The following is a 12,769-nucleotide window of genomic DNA, read 5'->3' on the forward strand; positions in this document are numbered from 1 at the left end:
TCAAAGAGTCGGACACGACTGAGTGACTTCACTTTCACTTTTCACGTTCATACATTGGAGGAGGAAATGGCAACCCACTCCAGTATTCTTGCCTGGAGAATCCCGGGGACGGGGGAGCCTGGTGGGCTGCCATCCATGGGGTTGCACAGAGTCAGACACGACTGAAGTGACTTAGCAGCAGCAGCAGCAGCAGTATTTATTACTGGGCAGCCTGGCATGGGAAATGCAAACAGAGGCTGACTGTCTGGGTGCAGTTTAGGCTATAACTATGGGGTGTACCAAATCCTTAGATAAAAACAAAGACAAGGTGTTATATTGCATGAAAGGGAAAGTGTTAGTTGTTGAGTCGTGTCTGACTTTTTACCATCATGTGGTCTGCCCATGCAATTCTCCAGACAAGAATACTGGAGTGGGTTGCCATTCCTTTTTCCAGGAGATCTTCCTGACCCATTTTGCATGGTAGAGTCCAAATTTTGTATCAAAATGTAACAAGCAGAATCATTTCATTAAAAAATATATATTGATTAAGCAAGCACCTGGTTTATGTCAGGCACTGGGTTCGGTGCTGGGATACAGGAGTAAGCGAAGTGGACAAGGTCCCTCCTCTTATGAAGCTCCCCAGATGCTTAAAAGTTATCAAGACAAGGAGTGGGAAGAGAATTCCTGGCAGAGGGAACAACATGGGCCAAGGCCCTGAGGTTGGGAGGGACTTGCCATATTTCATAAACAGAAAGAAGGTTAGCTCAGATGATGACTGAGGTGTCCTTAGTGAATATGGTGGCCAGAAGCAGTGATGGTCCTTTGGAAGACAGATGGACTCCTAGTTTGCTAGCTTGGGGAGTGGATGGATGGTGGTGCCATTATAAGGCCAGCTACCCAATGACGAGGGACCCCTAAAATGAGTAATCCAGTAAGAAAGGCAGGGACGGAGACAAACACCCATTACTGGATTATTCATTTTAGGGGTCCCTTGTACCATCTTTCTCATGGTCTCCTCTTTCATTTTCACAACCAATCAACCAGCAAGAGGAAATGTCTGTCGAATGTTCTCCATCCCTGTTTTGTCACAGCCACTGTTGTCTCTCCACTGGACTATTGCATTAGCATGAGGGCTGCTCTGTCCCCTTACAGGTTCACCGCCTCCAATCTGTTCCCCACAGAGCAGCTGGGATGACCCTTCTAAAGGGCCAATCTGACTAGACCTCTCCTCTCTGCAACCCTTCAACGGCTTCCTGTTCGATTAGGATAAAACCCAGTGCCTCACTCTGACCTCCAAGGTCCTGTGGGATACACCATCACTGTACAATGAAATATGCTAAGAGAGGCTGGCGGGGCCTCTGGGGTCCGGGAGGCGGGTAGATTCTGGCTGGGGAGACTCAAAGAGAAAAAGATCCCAATAAATGGAGCTGTTGGAGGGAGGCTAGAGACTAGGAGGCTGGGGAGATGGCAACGTGATGCGGAGCTTGGAGACCTGTGTGGGTGACGCATAGAGTGCGGTGGAGGTGCCCTTGGGAGGCCCTGCATGCCAATCCAAGGAGTCAGTGAAGAGAAATTATATCCTGTTCTAGAAGAAGAAGACTCAGTCCTTCTTAAATTTTAGGAAGTCATTGATGAGTATGTGAGAGGCAGTAATATAGGTGTTTGTCTACGTATCAAATATCTCTAGAAGGATCATCAGAAATCTCTAGTATGATGACCTTCTTTGTAGTGAAACTGGGTAGGTGGAGAACAGGAATGGGGGAGGCTTTTAAATCATTATTATTACAACTATTTTGTAATTTGTACTGTATAGATGTATGTATTCAATACTTGAATACTTAATATAGTTTAAAAATAATTTAATTAATATATTTATTTAGGGTGTGCTGGGTCTTCTTTGCTGCTCCGGCTTTTTTCTAGCGGGGGTGAGTAGGGGCTACTCTTTAGTTGTTGTGTACAGGCTTCTCATTGCAGTGGCTTCTCTTTTGTGGAGCACAGGCTCTAGGGTGTTGGGGCTTCAAAAGTTAGAGCTCCCAGGCTCTAGAGCGCAGCCTCAGCAGTGGTGGTGCACAGGCTTAATTGTTCCGAGGCATGTGGGATCTTCCCAGACCAGGGATCAAATTCGTGTCTCCTGCATTGGCAGGTGGACTCTTTAGGACTGGGTCACCAGGGAAGCCCCTTATACTTAATTACGAAGGAAAAACATGTACTGCTAAAACGCAAAGACTTTGGGGTCAGACAGCCATACCTTTGAATCATGGCTCTGTCCCACTTGCTCTCTAGATTTGTCAGTATTTGCTTCTCTGAGGCTCAATTTCCTCATAGGTAAAATGGGGATAATAATAATTCTTACTTCAAAGGGTTGTTGGAAGGATTAAATGAGATAATATATGATGAGTGCCAGTACCATAGGAAGGGTAGGTTAAACAAATGCTATTAGTATTTTTTTTAATGTAATTTAGTTTGGAATACACCCTCTCCAAGGATGTCTCAGTTTGACACAGGATGGGGGGAGTGGAGGGAGGTAGGGAGGCAGAGATAAGAAATGGGGCTGGAATCCGACTCAGCAGCGATCCGCTTCTCTAAGCAAGCACTACCTCTCTAAGGCGCAATGACCCTTGTCTGCAAAATGGGAGACTAGCACACCTCTCTTCTAAGATCAAAGAGCTACTGGGTGGGGGCAATTAGTCCACTGCTAGGCGCAGCAGGCCGTGAGTTATGAGTTGTGAGGATGACGATCTTCAGGGAGGACCACTTTCTTTCTCTTCCAGGTCCGGGGACCTTTCAGTTTCTCCTCTCTGCCTCTCCTTGTGGGGTGAGGTGGTGTAAGGGGACATTCTCTACAAAGTAAAGTTTTCGTTTCCTTGTTTCAATCAGGGGAAGATGCTGGAGACGTCTCAGAGGCGAGGCCTTAAGAAGGAGTCCCCGAATCTGGGCTCTCTCTATTCCTCTCGCAGATTCCGCCTCTCTCCCTCCTACAAGGACCCTGAGATCAGATAGCCACGTTGAAGGTCTCAGGCGCGACTCCTCTCTGGCCAGACTCGTGGGCGGCGCCCGCACATGCGGAGCCTGCCACCCACAGGGAGAGTGCGGTACTGCAGGTGAGGGTACCAGAGCCGCCCCCATCTATCCGGTCACCTTTCCGTCCATTACTCCGCGCCTTTCCGGCGCCAGGCAGAAGGGATCCCTGCCCTCATGGGGCTTACAGTCTAATGGGACGAATACCAACAACAGAAGTGCTGAGAGCAACTTCATGGTCGCTTTTTGGTGAAAGTCTTTGTTTTCATAGCACAAGTAATAAATATTCATTGCAGAATTTTTTAAAAGAAAATTAAAACACAGACATACCTCTCTTACCATGTAAGTATAATCCTTATCAACCGCTGAATATCCATTGGAAGAACTGCTGCTGAAGCTGAAGCTCTGATACTTTGGTCATCTGATGCGAAGAACTGACTCATTAAAAAAGACCCTGATGCTGGGAAAGATTGAAGGCAGGAGGAGAAGGGGACGACAGAGGATCAGATGGCATAACCGACTCAATGGACTTGAGTTTGAACAAGCTCCAGGAGATGGTGAAGACAGGGAAGCCTGGCGTGCTGCAGTCCATGGGATAACGAAGTCAGACAGGACTGAGCGACTGAACAACAACATAACTCTTATAGCATTTTTCCCATGCATTTTACAAAAATGGAAACACACATTTCACCATACTCTGTAGCCTGCTTTGTTGTGTTTAACAGCTTTATTAAGATATATTTCACAGACCAGACACTGGTTCTGTTTTTAACTTAATGTAACAGTGGTGGTGGTTTAGTTGCTAAGTTGTGTCCGACTCTTGTGACCCCATGGACTGTAGCCCGCCAGGCTCCTCTGTCCATGGGATTCTCCAGGCAAGAATACTGGAGTGGGTTGCCATTCCCTTCTCCAGGGGATCTTCCCAACGCAGGAACTGAACCCAGTCTCCTGCATGGCAGGCAGTTTCTTTACTGGGGCTATGAGGCAATCCCAATGTAATAGTAGATGATTAATAATAATATAACACAAGTTGCTATTTGTTAAACAAGATGCTAAGTGCTTGTACACACACCATCACTTTCAGTCCTCCCAGCCATCCTATTAGGTGAACATATACTATGATTCTCCCTGTTCTGCAGATGAGGGAACTGAGTCCCAGAAAGATGAAGGGGTTTGTCCAACAAAAGCAGCAAAGCCAGGATTTTAATCCAGCTTTGACTGAGAAACTGAGTTCTTGACCATTTTGTTATGACTGTTCTGTGTAGCATTTCAGGGGAATCTTAGAAAAGGGTGGGGGGAGGGGCGATCTGGAGCTCAGAGTGGAAATGAGATGGAATAGTTCTCAAATACAGTTCAGTGAGCTTAAACCTTGCTAGGGGACCAGAGGCCCAAGGCTTGGTGTAACCAGGAAAGGCTTCCTGTAGGAGGTGAAGGCTGAGGGGAGTATGCAGACAAAGATGGACAACAAGTCAGGAAGGGCATTTCTAGCCAGGAGCGGCCAGCCTGTGCAAAGCCTCAGGTGCAAAGTTGAGTATCTCTCTCCTTGCTCAAAAGCAAGTCTTCTCAGGGAATTTACTAGTGGTCCAGTGGTTAGGATTCTGTGCTGAGGTTGAGAGTTTAATCCCTGGTCAGGGAACTAAAATCCCACAGGCTGTGTGGCCCCCAAAACCCAAAGTCTCTTCAGTACCTTTTGGATAAAATCCTAACTCAGCATAGCCTGCAGGACTCCTATGGGGTTGCTACTATTATTATCCCCATTTTACAGATGAGGAAATTGAGGCACAAAGAGAGGTGAGGCCAGACTTCTTGGATTTGAATCCTGGGTCAGTCACTTCAAGGGTTGTCAAACTTAGGCAGATGAATTCACCTCCCATGATTTCATAGCTAAGTAGCTGATCTGAGACTTGAACTTGTACCAAGGTTCATGCTGGACAGCCTTCCATTGAAGAAACCTATCACACTGACAGTAGTAACTGCTTATTTGTCAGTCTCTCCCTCTAGTCTGTGTGTTCCATAAGGTCACTGCTGTCGCCCCAGTCCAAGGACGTAGTTGAGATTCCACATTAAATGAATTAATGATGCTGAGCAGCTCAGACAAGTTATTCAGATGATGGAAGTGGTGGTCACTGCACCCCAACCTCCCCTGCAACATACTTGGAAAAATACTTCATGCCTTCTGCATAGTCCAGGCCCCTCTGCTCTGATTCCATAGAACCTATACCCTTAACCATGATCATAGCAAAAATAATAATGAACAATAAGTGAACACTTAATTAAGACACAGCAGTTATCTCTTGGCAGACGAATATTTATTGGTCCAGGAACTGGAGGAACTCTTAGCTGGGAGAAACCACAAGAGAAGTAGCAGGCAGGATGCCCCAGATAAGCTTTCCCCTAAGCAAGCCCTGTCCTTGGCTAGGCAGCCTCCCCCAGCCTTCCTCCAATTACCCCACCAGCAGCTGGCTCCAGGATTGAGGTGCCTGCCTGCCAGCTCTCTATTTCAAGGAAATAGAGCGCCAGAGACCGTAGTGGCTTCAGCATGAGTGTAAACATCACCAGCTGCCAGAGAAGATGACGTCAAATCCAGGCCTGGCTGGCCATGGCCTTGGGGAGACTCCCTCACAGAGAGGCCAGATGCCCTGGGGGTCACTGTGAGAGGCAGCACAAGGTGGGAACTTCCAGCTCAGCACCTAGAAAACACATCTGATGGTTCCATTCATTCTCGAGGACCCATGATTTGAAATATTTTTCTTTCCAAACCTACTGAGATCAGAAATTATGTAGCTCTTTTTTTTTTTTCCTTGTTCATCCCTGTTCAGAGCATCAGACTAGCATGAGCTCGACAGGGTGACCTCTCGAAGTTGGTGTCGTTCTACCTACAGCAAAGTCTGCATGGCTTTGAGGTTAAAAAAACTGACTTGACGGACTTTCCTGGTGGTCCAGTGGTTAAGAATCCGCCTGCCAATGCAGAGGGCATGGGTTCTGTTCCTAGTTGGGGAAGATTCCACGTTCTGCAGAGCAACCAAGCCTGTACACCACAGCTACTGAGCCTGCATGCTCTAGAACCTGTGCTCTGCAACAAGAGAAGCCACTGCAGCGAAAAGCCCTCATCGAAACTAGAGAACTCTCACAGCAGCAAAGACCCAGCACAGCCAAAATTAAATTAATTTTTTAAATTTTTTTTAAAAAAGAAGAACTTGAGTCCCACACTACCTGGGTCCACCAACTGCCTAAAGCTTGGGGATCTTGGGCAATATCCTCACAACTTCAAGTCTGTTTTCTTATCTGAAAAGTAAGGGGAGAATAGTATCTAGTTCACAGGTTCATAGCTCAGTCGGTAACGACTCTGCCTGCAACGCAAGAGACCTGAGTTCGATACCTGGGTGGGGAAGATCCCCTGGAGAAGGAAATTGCAACTCACTTCAGTATTCTTGCCTGGAGAATCCTATGGACAGGGGAGGTTGGCGGGGCTACAGTCCATGGGGTTGCAAAGAGGTGGACATGACCGAGCAACTAAACCACCACAGGTTCATGGTTGGGATTAATGTACATTCAGCGAGGTCCTATAATGGGCCAAGTGGTCACACCAGTGAGCAAATCATAGTCTCTGCCCCAGGCAGACCATAAACCAATAAATATTTAATACAGCAGATGGTGGGAAGTGCCACAAAGATAGCTAAGGCACAGTAAGGAGGATAGAGTGTCAGGGTGGGGAGGAGCTACGTCACTTCAGGGTGGCCTGGGAAGGCCTTCCTGATAAGAGATGACTTCTAAGACAACCCCTGAGTGAAATAAGGAAACAATTCATGCCGCTACCTGGGGGGAAACTCTTCCAGGCAGAGAGATGAGCGTGTGCAAAAGTCCTGAGTCAGAGGCATGCCTGGCACGTTCACAGAAAGGCAGGAGGGTCAGTGTTGCTGGCGTGAAGTGGGCAAGGGGGCAGGTAGACTAGATGGTGTCAGTGGGGCGGCTGGGGACACGGTGTGTGGGATCTGGCAGCCCACTCTCGGGACTTTGGCATTTACTGAGTGAGATGGGAACCACTGAGGATTTTGAGCAGAGGAGGAAGATGACCAGTGTTAGAGGATTCCCCTAGCTGTTCTCTAAGAATAGACTGTGAAAGGGCCAGGAAGCAAGGAGACCAGTCAGGAGGCTTTGCAATTGTCCAGGTGAGAGCTAACACCTTTGATCAGATTGGGAGCAGTATGTGGTAAGAAATGGTCAGATTCTGAGTAAGAATTGTGTGTATAAAAAAAAATAATAAAGTACAATAAAATAAAATGTACGGGGGGGACTTCCCTGGGGGTCCAGTGGTGAAGACTCTGTGCTTCCACAGCAGGGGGCATGGATTCGATTTCAGTGGTCAGGGAATTGGATCCCACATGAGAGACAGAGAGAGAAGAGAGTGATCAAAGATGATTCCAAAGTGTTTCACTTGAGGAACCAAGTCACCATTTTCTGAGGTGGGGAAGACAATTTATGCAAAGTGCTTGTCATAGATGTGAGCATGAAGTAAATGCTCAGTAAATATTAGCTATTTGTTGTATTGATGACTTTGGTTTCCTGGACTGTCTAAACTCAGTCACCCAAGGCTTTGCAAATGCTGAGCATACTTGGCAAGAATATCATAGGTATCATGCCTGAGAAGGTACTGTGTTCCAAACATATTACAATCCTTACTTAGCAGTACCACCCTGCAAGATGTATTAAAGTCCTATGGGAAAATAAACATTTGTTGAATTTTTAACATATCCCGGGCATTGGGTATTTTTTGCTTAATCCTGTCTCTAGCACTGAATTGTAAATTGCATGAGAGCTCTTCCAGCTCTTGCACACTACTGTGTACACCTGGCACACGGTAGCCACTGTAGTTAATATTTACTAAATTAACCATCATGACTATGAATGGAGGGTGAGTAACTTCTCCAGGTGGAGCTGTGTCTTAAATTACTGTTTGTCAGATAAATGAGTTAAGTGCATATTACATTCCCACTTTAGAGAAGAGGAACAGCTGAGGGCAGACCAGATTTGAACCCAGGATTTCCTGATCCTTGAGCTCAGATCCTTTCCATGGCTACGCTGTAGGGCTTCACAGACCCTTTAACTCTGTTCGATGATGCCTAGAGATTTGACAATTCTAATTTCACCATAACATGCAAAAACCCAGGCTACCCAGAGAAAGAAAGATCAGGTTGAGAAGCTCTGGTAATATGACCCTGTTTTTGTTTTCATGAAACTGCAGGATGCGTTTATCTGACTTGCTCAAGGTCATACAGGCTGTGAGGGATGGGAACAAAATATGAATCCAGTCTACCCACACCAGATTCTCTGTTTATTCCTCTAAGTAGGGGTTCTTAATTTGGAGCACAGGACTCTTAGGGGGTCTCTGGGTGCACTCTACCTTCTTCCCCTCTCATTGTGTGCTTAAACTGTGTGTGCTGAGAAGCTGTATTAATATTTCATTTGAGGAAAGGATTCAGAGCTTTCATCATATTTTTAAAGGAACCTATGGTCAAGAAGTTTACTTTTATTTTACCTTATGTATCTATTTTTAAGATTTTGTTTATTTATTTTTATTTGGCTTCGCTGGGTCTTAGTTGCCACATGCTAGATCTAGCTCCCTGAGGAGGGATGGAACCTGAGCCCCCTGTATTGGGAGGGTGGAGTCTTAACCACTGGACCACCAAGGAAGTCTCTCTTACGCATCTATTTTTTAACTTTTATTTTAAAAACTGTTTTTAGATGAGTAGAAGAAGAAGAAAGAAGGGTAGGAAAGAATTGCAGAGATAAAGTATGTGGCTGTGGCTAAGTCACTTCAGTCGTGTGTGACTCTGTGCGACCCCATAGACAGCCCACCAGGCTCCCCCGTCCCTGGGATTCTCCAGGCAAGAACACTGGAGTGGGTTGCCATTTCCTTCTCCAATGCATGAAAATGAAAAGTGAAAGTGAAGTCGCTCAATCGTGTCCGACTCTTAGTGACCCCATGGACTGCAGCCTACCAGACTCCTCCGTCCATGGGATTTTCCAGGCAAGAGTACTGGAGTGGGGTGCCATTGCCTTCTCCGGAGATAAAGTGTAAGAGATGTCAATTGTTTCCCGTTGCTATTCATTTATTCAACATATTTGTGTTAAGCACCTGTTACTTGCCAGGCACGATCCCAGAGTTTGAGGATGCTGCAGTGGCAAAATCTTTTGTTTCCCCTGACAGATTATAAGCTGTGTGATGCCTACAAAATAATAATGATGACAATTATTATGTCTTGGTGTCTTGAAAAAAAAAATAACGCAGAGACAGAGGATGAGGAGGGAAAAAGCATTTTAGATAGGAGATTTGTGCTCGGAACCTGTTGATGCGCACGGACTCCAACGAAGGGAGCGACCCTGGATGCCAGGATGTCCTTCCACAAACCTTTTTTTTTACGCGCTTAACTTCACCGCGGTGCTGACCTTAGGAACAAGGTATGCACACAGGAGGAGAAGGCAATGGCACCCCACTCCAGTGTTCTTGCCTGGAGAATCCCAGGGACAGGGGAACCTGGTGGGCTGCCAGACGTTTCGGACACGACTGAAGCGACTTAGCAGCAGCAGCAGCAGACACGACTGAAGCGACGCAGCAGCAGCAGCAGCAGCAGCAGCAGCAGCAGCAGCAGCAGCAGCAGCAGCAGCAGCAGCAGCAGCAGCAGCAGCAGCAGCAGCAGCAGCAGCAGCAGCATGCACACAGGCTTGCTGAGCGCATGCTCCCTCTGGCTTCCGCGGCTCCGAGCTTTCACACTACAATGCGCAGCCTCCGCGGAAAAGGTACCGCCCAATAGGAACTTCCTTTTGAGGTTGTGGTCCCACCCTCCACAGGCAACATTCTATTTCCGCTTCCGGCGCGGCGGGGGACTCAGGTCGAAGATGGCGGCGGCAGCTGGATCTCGGGTTTTTGGGTTGCTGGGTCGTTCCCGGCTGCAGCTGAGTCGGTGTATGTCCAGTGGCGCCCATGGCGAGGAGGGCTCAGGTACTGGGACCGGGGTCGCGGGGCGGGCCTCTGGTCTGCTGAAGAGAAGAGCGGCGGGGTTTTGACCTTGGTTTGAGGACTTGGGGGAGGGAGGTGAGACGCGGGCGGCTCCTCGCCCGGCTTGAGCGGTCGTGCCCCCTCTGCAGCTCGCATGTGGAAGGCCCTCACCTACTTCGTGGCGCTCCCTGGGGTGGGAGTGAGCATGCTGAATGTCTTCCTGAAGTCGCACCACGGAGAGGAGGAGAAACCCGAGTTCGTGGCCTATCCCCATCTCCGCATCAGGTCCAAGGTACCCCCTTGCAGTCTCTTCGCCTTTCCCCAAATGCCCTAGTCCAAGTTCTTAATTCTCTAAAACGGTGGGTGCCGGGCGTGCACAGTTTCTCATTTAATCCTCCCAAACACATTTTTATTTTCTCCGGCCAGGCCTGAGTTTTCTTTTTCAAGGTCATACAACAAGTGCCCTTCGGTTTTTTCTGAGTCATCCCATCGTTTAACTTCTGATGCTGTTAACAGTTGTCGGTTGTACAAAACTTGGAGGTTTGTGAAATTACCTTAAGCTGGGAGAGTCGGAAGGCGGTTCACCTCTCTAAAACCTGGGCATCTGACAGCTACTAGCTGCATAACGAAGAGATTGACAGCTTCTAATCTTCACCCCTGTGCTAGTTACCACCCCGACTGTGTCATTTTTTGACTCTTGATGTAGATATTTAACTACTATCACTTAGCCCAAGTGGAAAATTAAGCTGGATTCTTAAATTCCGAAAGAATTGATGAGTCTCAGCGCCACTGCCACCCTTGTACGGTAGAATTAGAAGGCATACATACAGCGAAATGTCTTAACCTCGGTACCATTGACATCTGGGGCTGGATAATTCTTGTTGGGGCAAAGGGCAGTCCTGTGAGTTACAGGATATTAGCAGCATCCTTGACTTCTAACCACTAAGTGGTAGTGGTACCTCCTCTTCAAGATGTCTCCAGATGCTGGCCTGTGTCTCCACAAGGGCAGAATCATCCTGGGTTGGAAATCACTGCCCTGGAGCAATGTTTTTCAAAAGTACCATGCAGAATAGTTGAGGGTATGTTGCAGTTTCCAATCCAGAGATTTGTTTCAGGTCCAGAAATCTGCATTGAAGTCAGCATCTCCTCCCCTGTACCCGCCTCTAGCATTCTGATGTAGGTGATGGGAGGACTGCACTTCCAGAAACACAGCACTGAGGTTTAGTTACAAGGGAGAGGCTTATGAGTAATGGACTTGAGCTTGCCTTTCCTACTGTCCTCTTTACAGGCTCCCCTGGAGTTTATAAGAGCTCTCTTACGGGAGCACTGAAACATGGCAGTTATGTAAAGGATGAATTTCCATTTTATGTGTTACCTGCTACTTGCTCTGTTTTAAGCAGTTCGTGGCAGTGCTGACTGTTTTCTGGAACTGCCTAATTGCCGTCTTCACTCCACAGCCCTTTCCCTGGGGAGATGGTAACCATACCCTATTCCATAACCCTCATGTGAACCCGCTTCCAACCGGCTATGAAGACGAATAAAGAGAACCTGGACCACCACCCAGTGGGGACCAGAGCACTGGTTTGGACCATTACTCTGCACGCATGGACCAGAAAAGTATACGGGACCTTAAGCTCACCACCTTGTATCCAGTGATGACCATTACACTTGAGGACCATTTCACTGATCTTCCATCCCTTTGCTTATAGCAGGAAGAGATGGCTTAAATAAATAATTTAGTCATGACCTGAGAGTTGCATTCTTTGGTTGTTTTTCCCTCAGAAATTAGTGTTAATATTCTCCCTGTTTGTACAGTGACAGTCTGTGCTACTGTTGACAGTGTTTCAGGTCCGGGTCAGGCCTCCCGAAGAACAGTGTTTGTAACAGGCCTGGTCTTGGTTTCTCGTGCCTGGGGTGGGTAAAACAAAGATCTAAATTGAGCTAATTAACAGTCAAAATTGGGTCCTGGCAGACTTTGGATGGCAAAGACACTGACATTTGCTGAAGGATACTCCCTAAAATCAAACAGTTTTCTCCAAGTTCGCATCTTGGGTCCTGTCTCAGCTCCCTTCAGGCTAGAAGGGTTATAACCTGGAGAAATAAAGGCAGTATGGCAGTATGACACTTCTTGCATATAGTACTGGCTTTGTTTGTTTCTGGAATTAAAAATTTCCTGTAGCCATAAGAATTAGAAACAACAGTCAGTAATAGTTACAAAATCACCCTTAAAGAGCAATTAAGATTTCCTCTTCAAAATTTAAAACCTTTGAAGTGCCTCAGATAGTTGGTCATTTTATGGGCAGGATAAAGTAAAAATAGCATGAGGAACAATCAGAAAAAAAGTATTCCCTCAGCAGCAATTACAGTAAAATTTGTTTTATTCTCAAGGCTCATCCAGACAGTTTTGTGGTAAGATCCAAGAGGCTACAAGGTTCTGACCGACTTGCGGCCAGGCTTATTTCAGGGCAGTTTACTTAACTCGTTTGCTGCCTGGCCTCCCTCAGCTGGGTTCCAAATCTTTTATGTATAATGGACCTTAGCTTGCCAAAATATAAATGCAGATGTACTGCACTGGCATTAAGGACTGGTCACATTAAATATGAAGTTAATAATTGGTAAAGTGGAAAAGAGATATAGAGTCTAGGCTTTCTGTAAATCAAGTTTCATACTCTGTGGGCGCATAAAAAATTTTGTGGGTTGGGTGCCATTATATAAACATTGAAATCAGTGAGGTTTCCATTTGCTATACCATACAACCTAGCTTAGATAAATCTT

General features: G+C 46.7%; 1 protein-coding gene across 1 annotated transcript; it reads left to right on the forward strand.

Moving 5' to 3' along the window:
* Positions 1–9,852: 9,852 nt before the first annotated feature.
* On the forward strand, positions 9,853–11,745 carry LOC133228942 (cytochrome c oxidase subunit 6A1, mitochondrial). The gene is made up of 3 exons (XM_061385043.1): positions 9,853–9,997; positions 10,144–10,286; positions 11,452–11,745. Exons 1-3 carry the CDS (start codon positions 9,895–9,897, stop codon positions 11,533–11,535), a joined length of 330 nt encoding a protein of 109 aa, XP_061241027.1. The 5' UTR covers positions 9,853–9,894; the 3' UTR covers positions 11,536–11,745.
* The last annotated feature ends 1,024 nt before the right edge of the window (positions 11,746–12,769 follow it).

This window comes from Bos javanicus, chromosome 17 (genome assembly GCF_032452875.1).
Source record: "Bos javanicus breed banteng chromosome 17, ARS-OSU_banteng_1.0, whole genome shotgun sequence".
NCBI classification, from domain to species: Eukaryota; Metazoa; Chordata; class Mammalia; order Artiodactyla; family Bovidae; genus Bos; species Bos javanicus.

Excerpts from the sequence above, each read along its gene's own strand:
- LOC133228942 (XM_061385043.1), top strand. The coding sequence starts at position 9,895 with ATGGCGGCGGCAGCTGGATCTCGGGTTTTTGGGTTGCTGGGTCGTTCC. Across the intron at positions 9,998-10,143 it reads CCATGGCGAGGAGGGCTCAG|CTCGCATGTGGAAGGCCCTC; the intron begins GTACTGGGACCG and ends CCCCCTCTGCAG. Across the intron at positions 10,287-11,451 it reads ATCTCCGCATCAGGTCCAAG|CCCTTTCCCTGGGGAGATGG; the intron begins GTACCCCCTTGC and ends TTCACTCCACAG.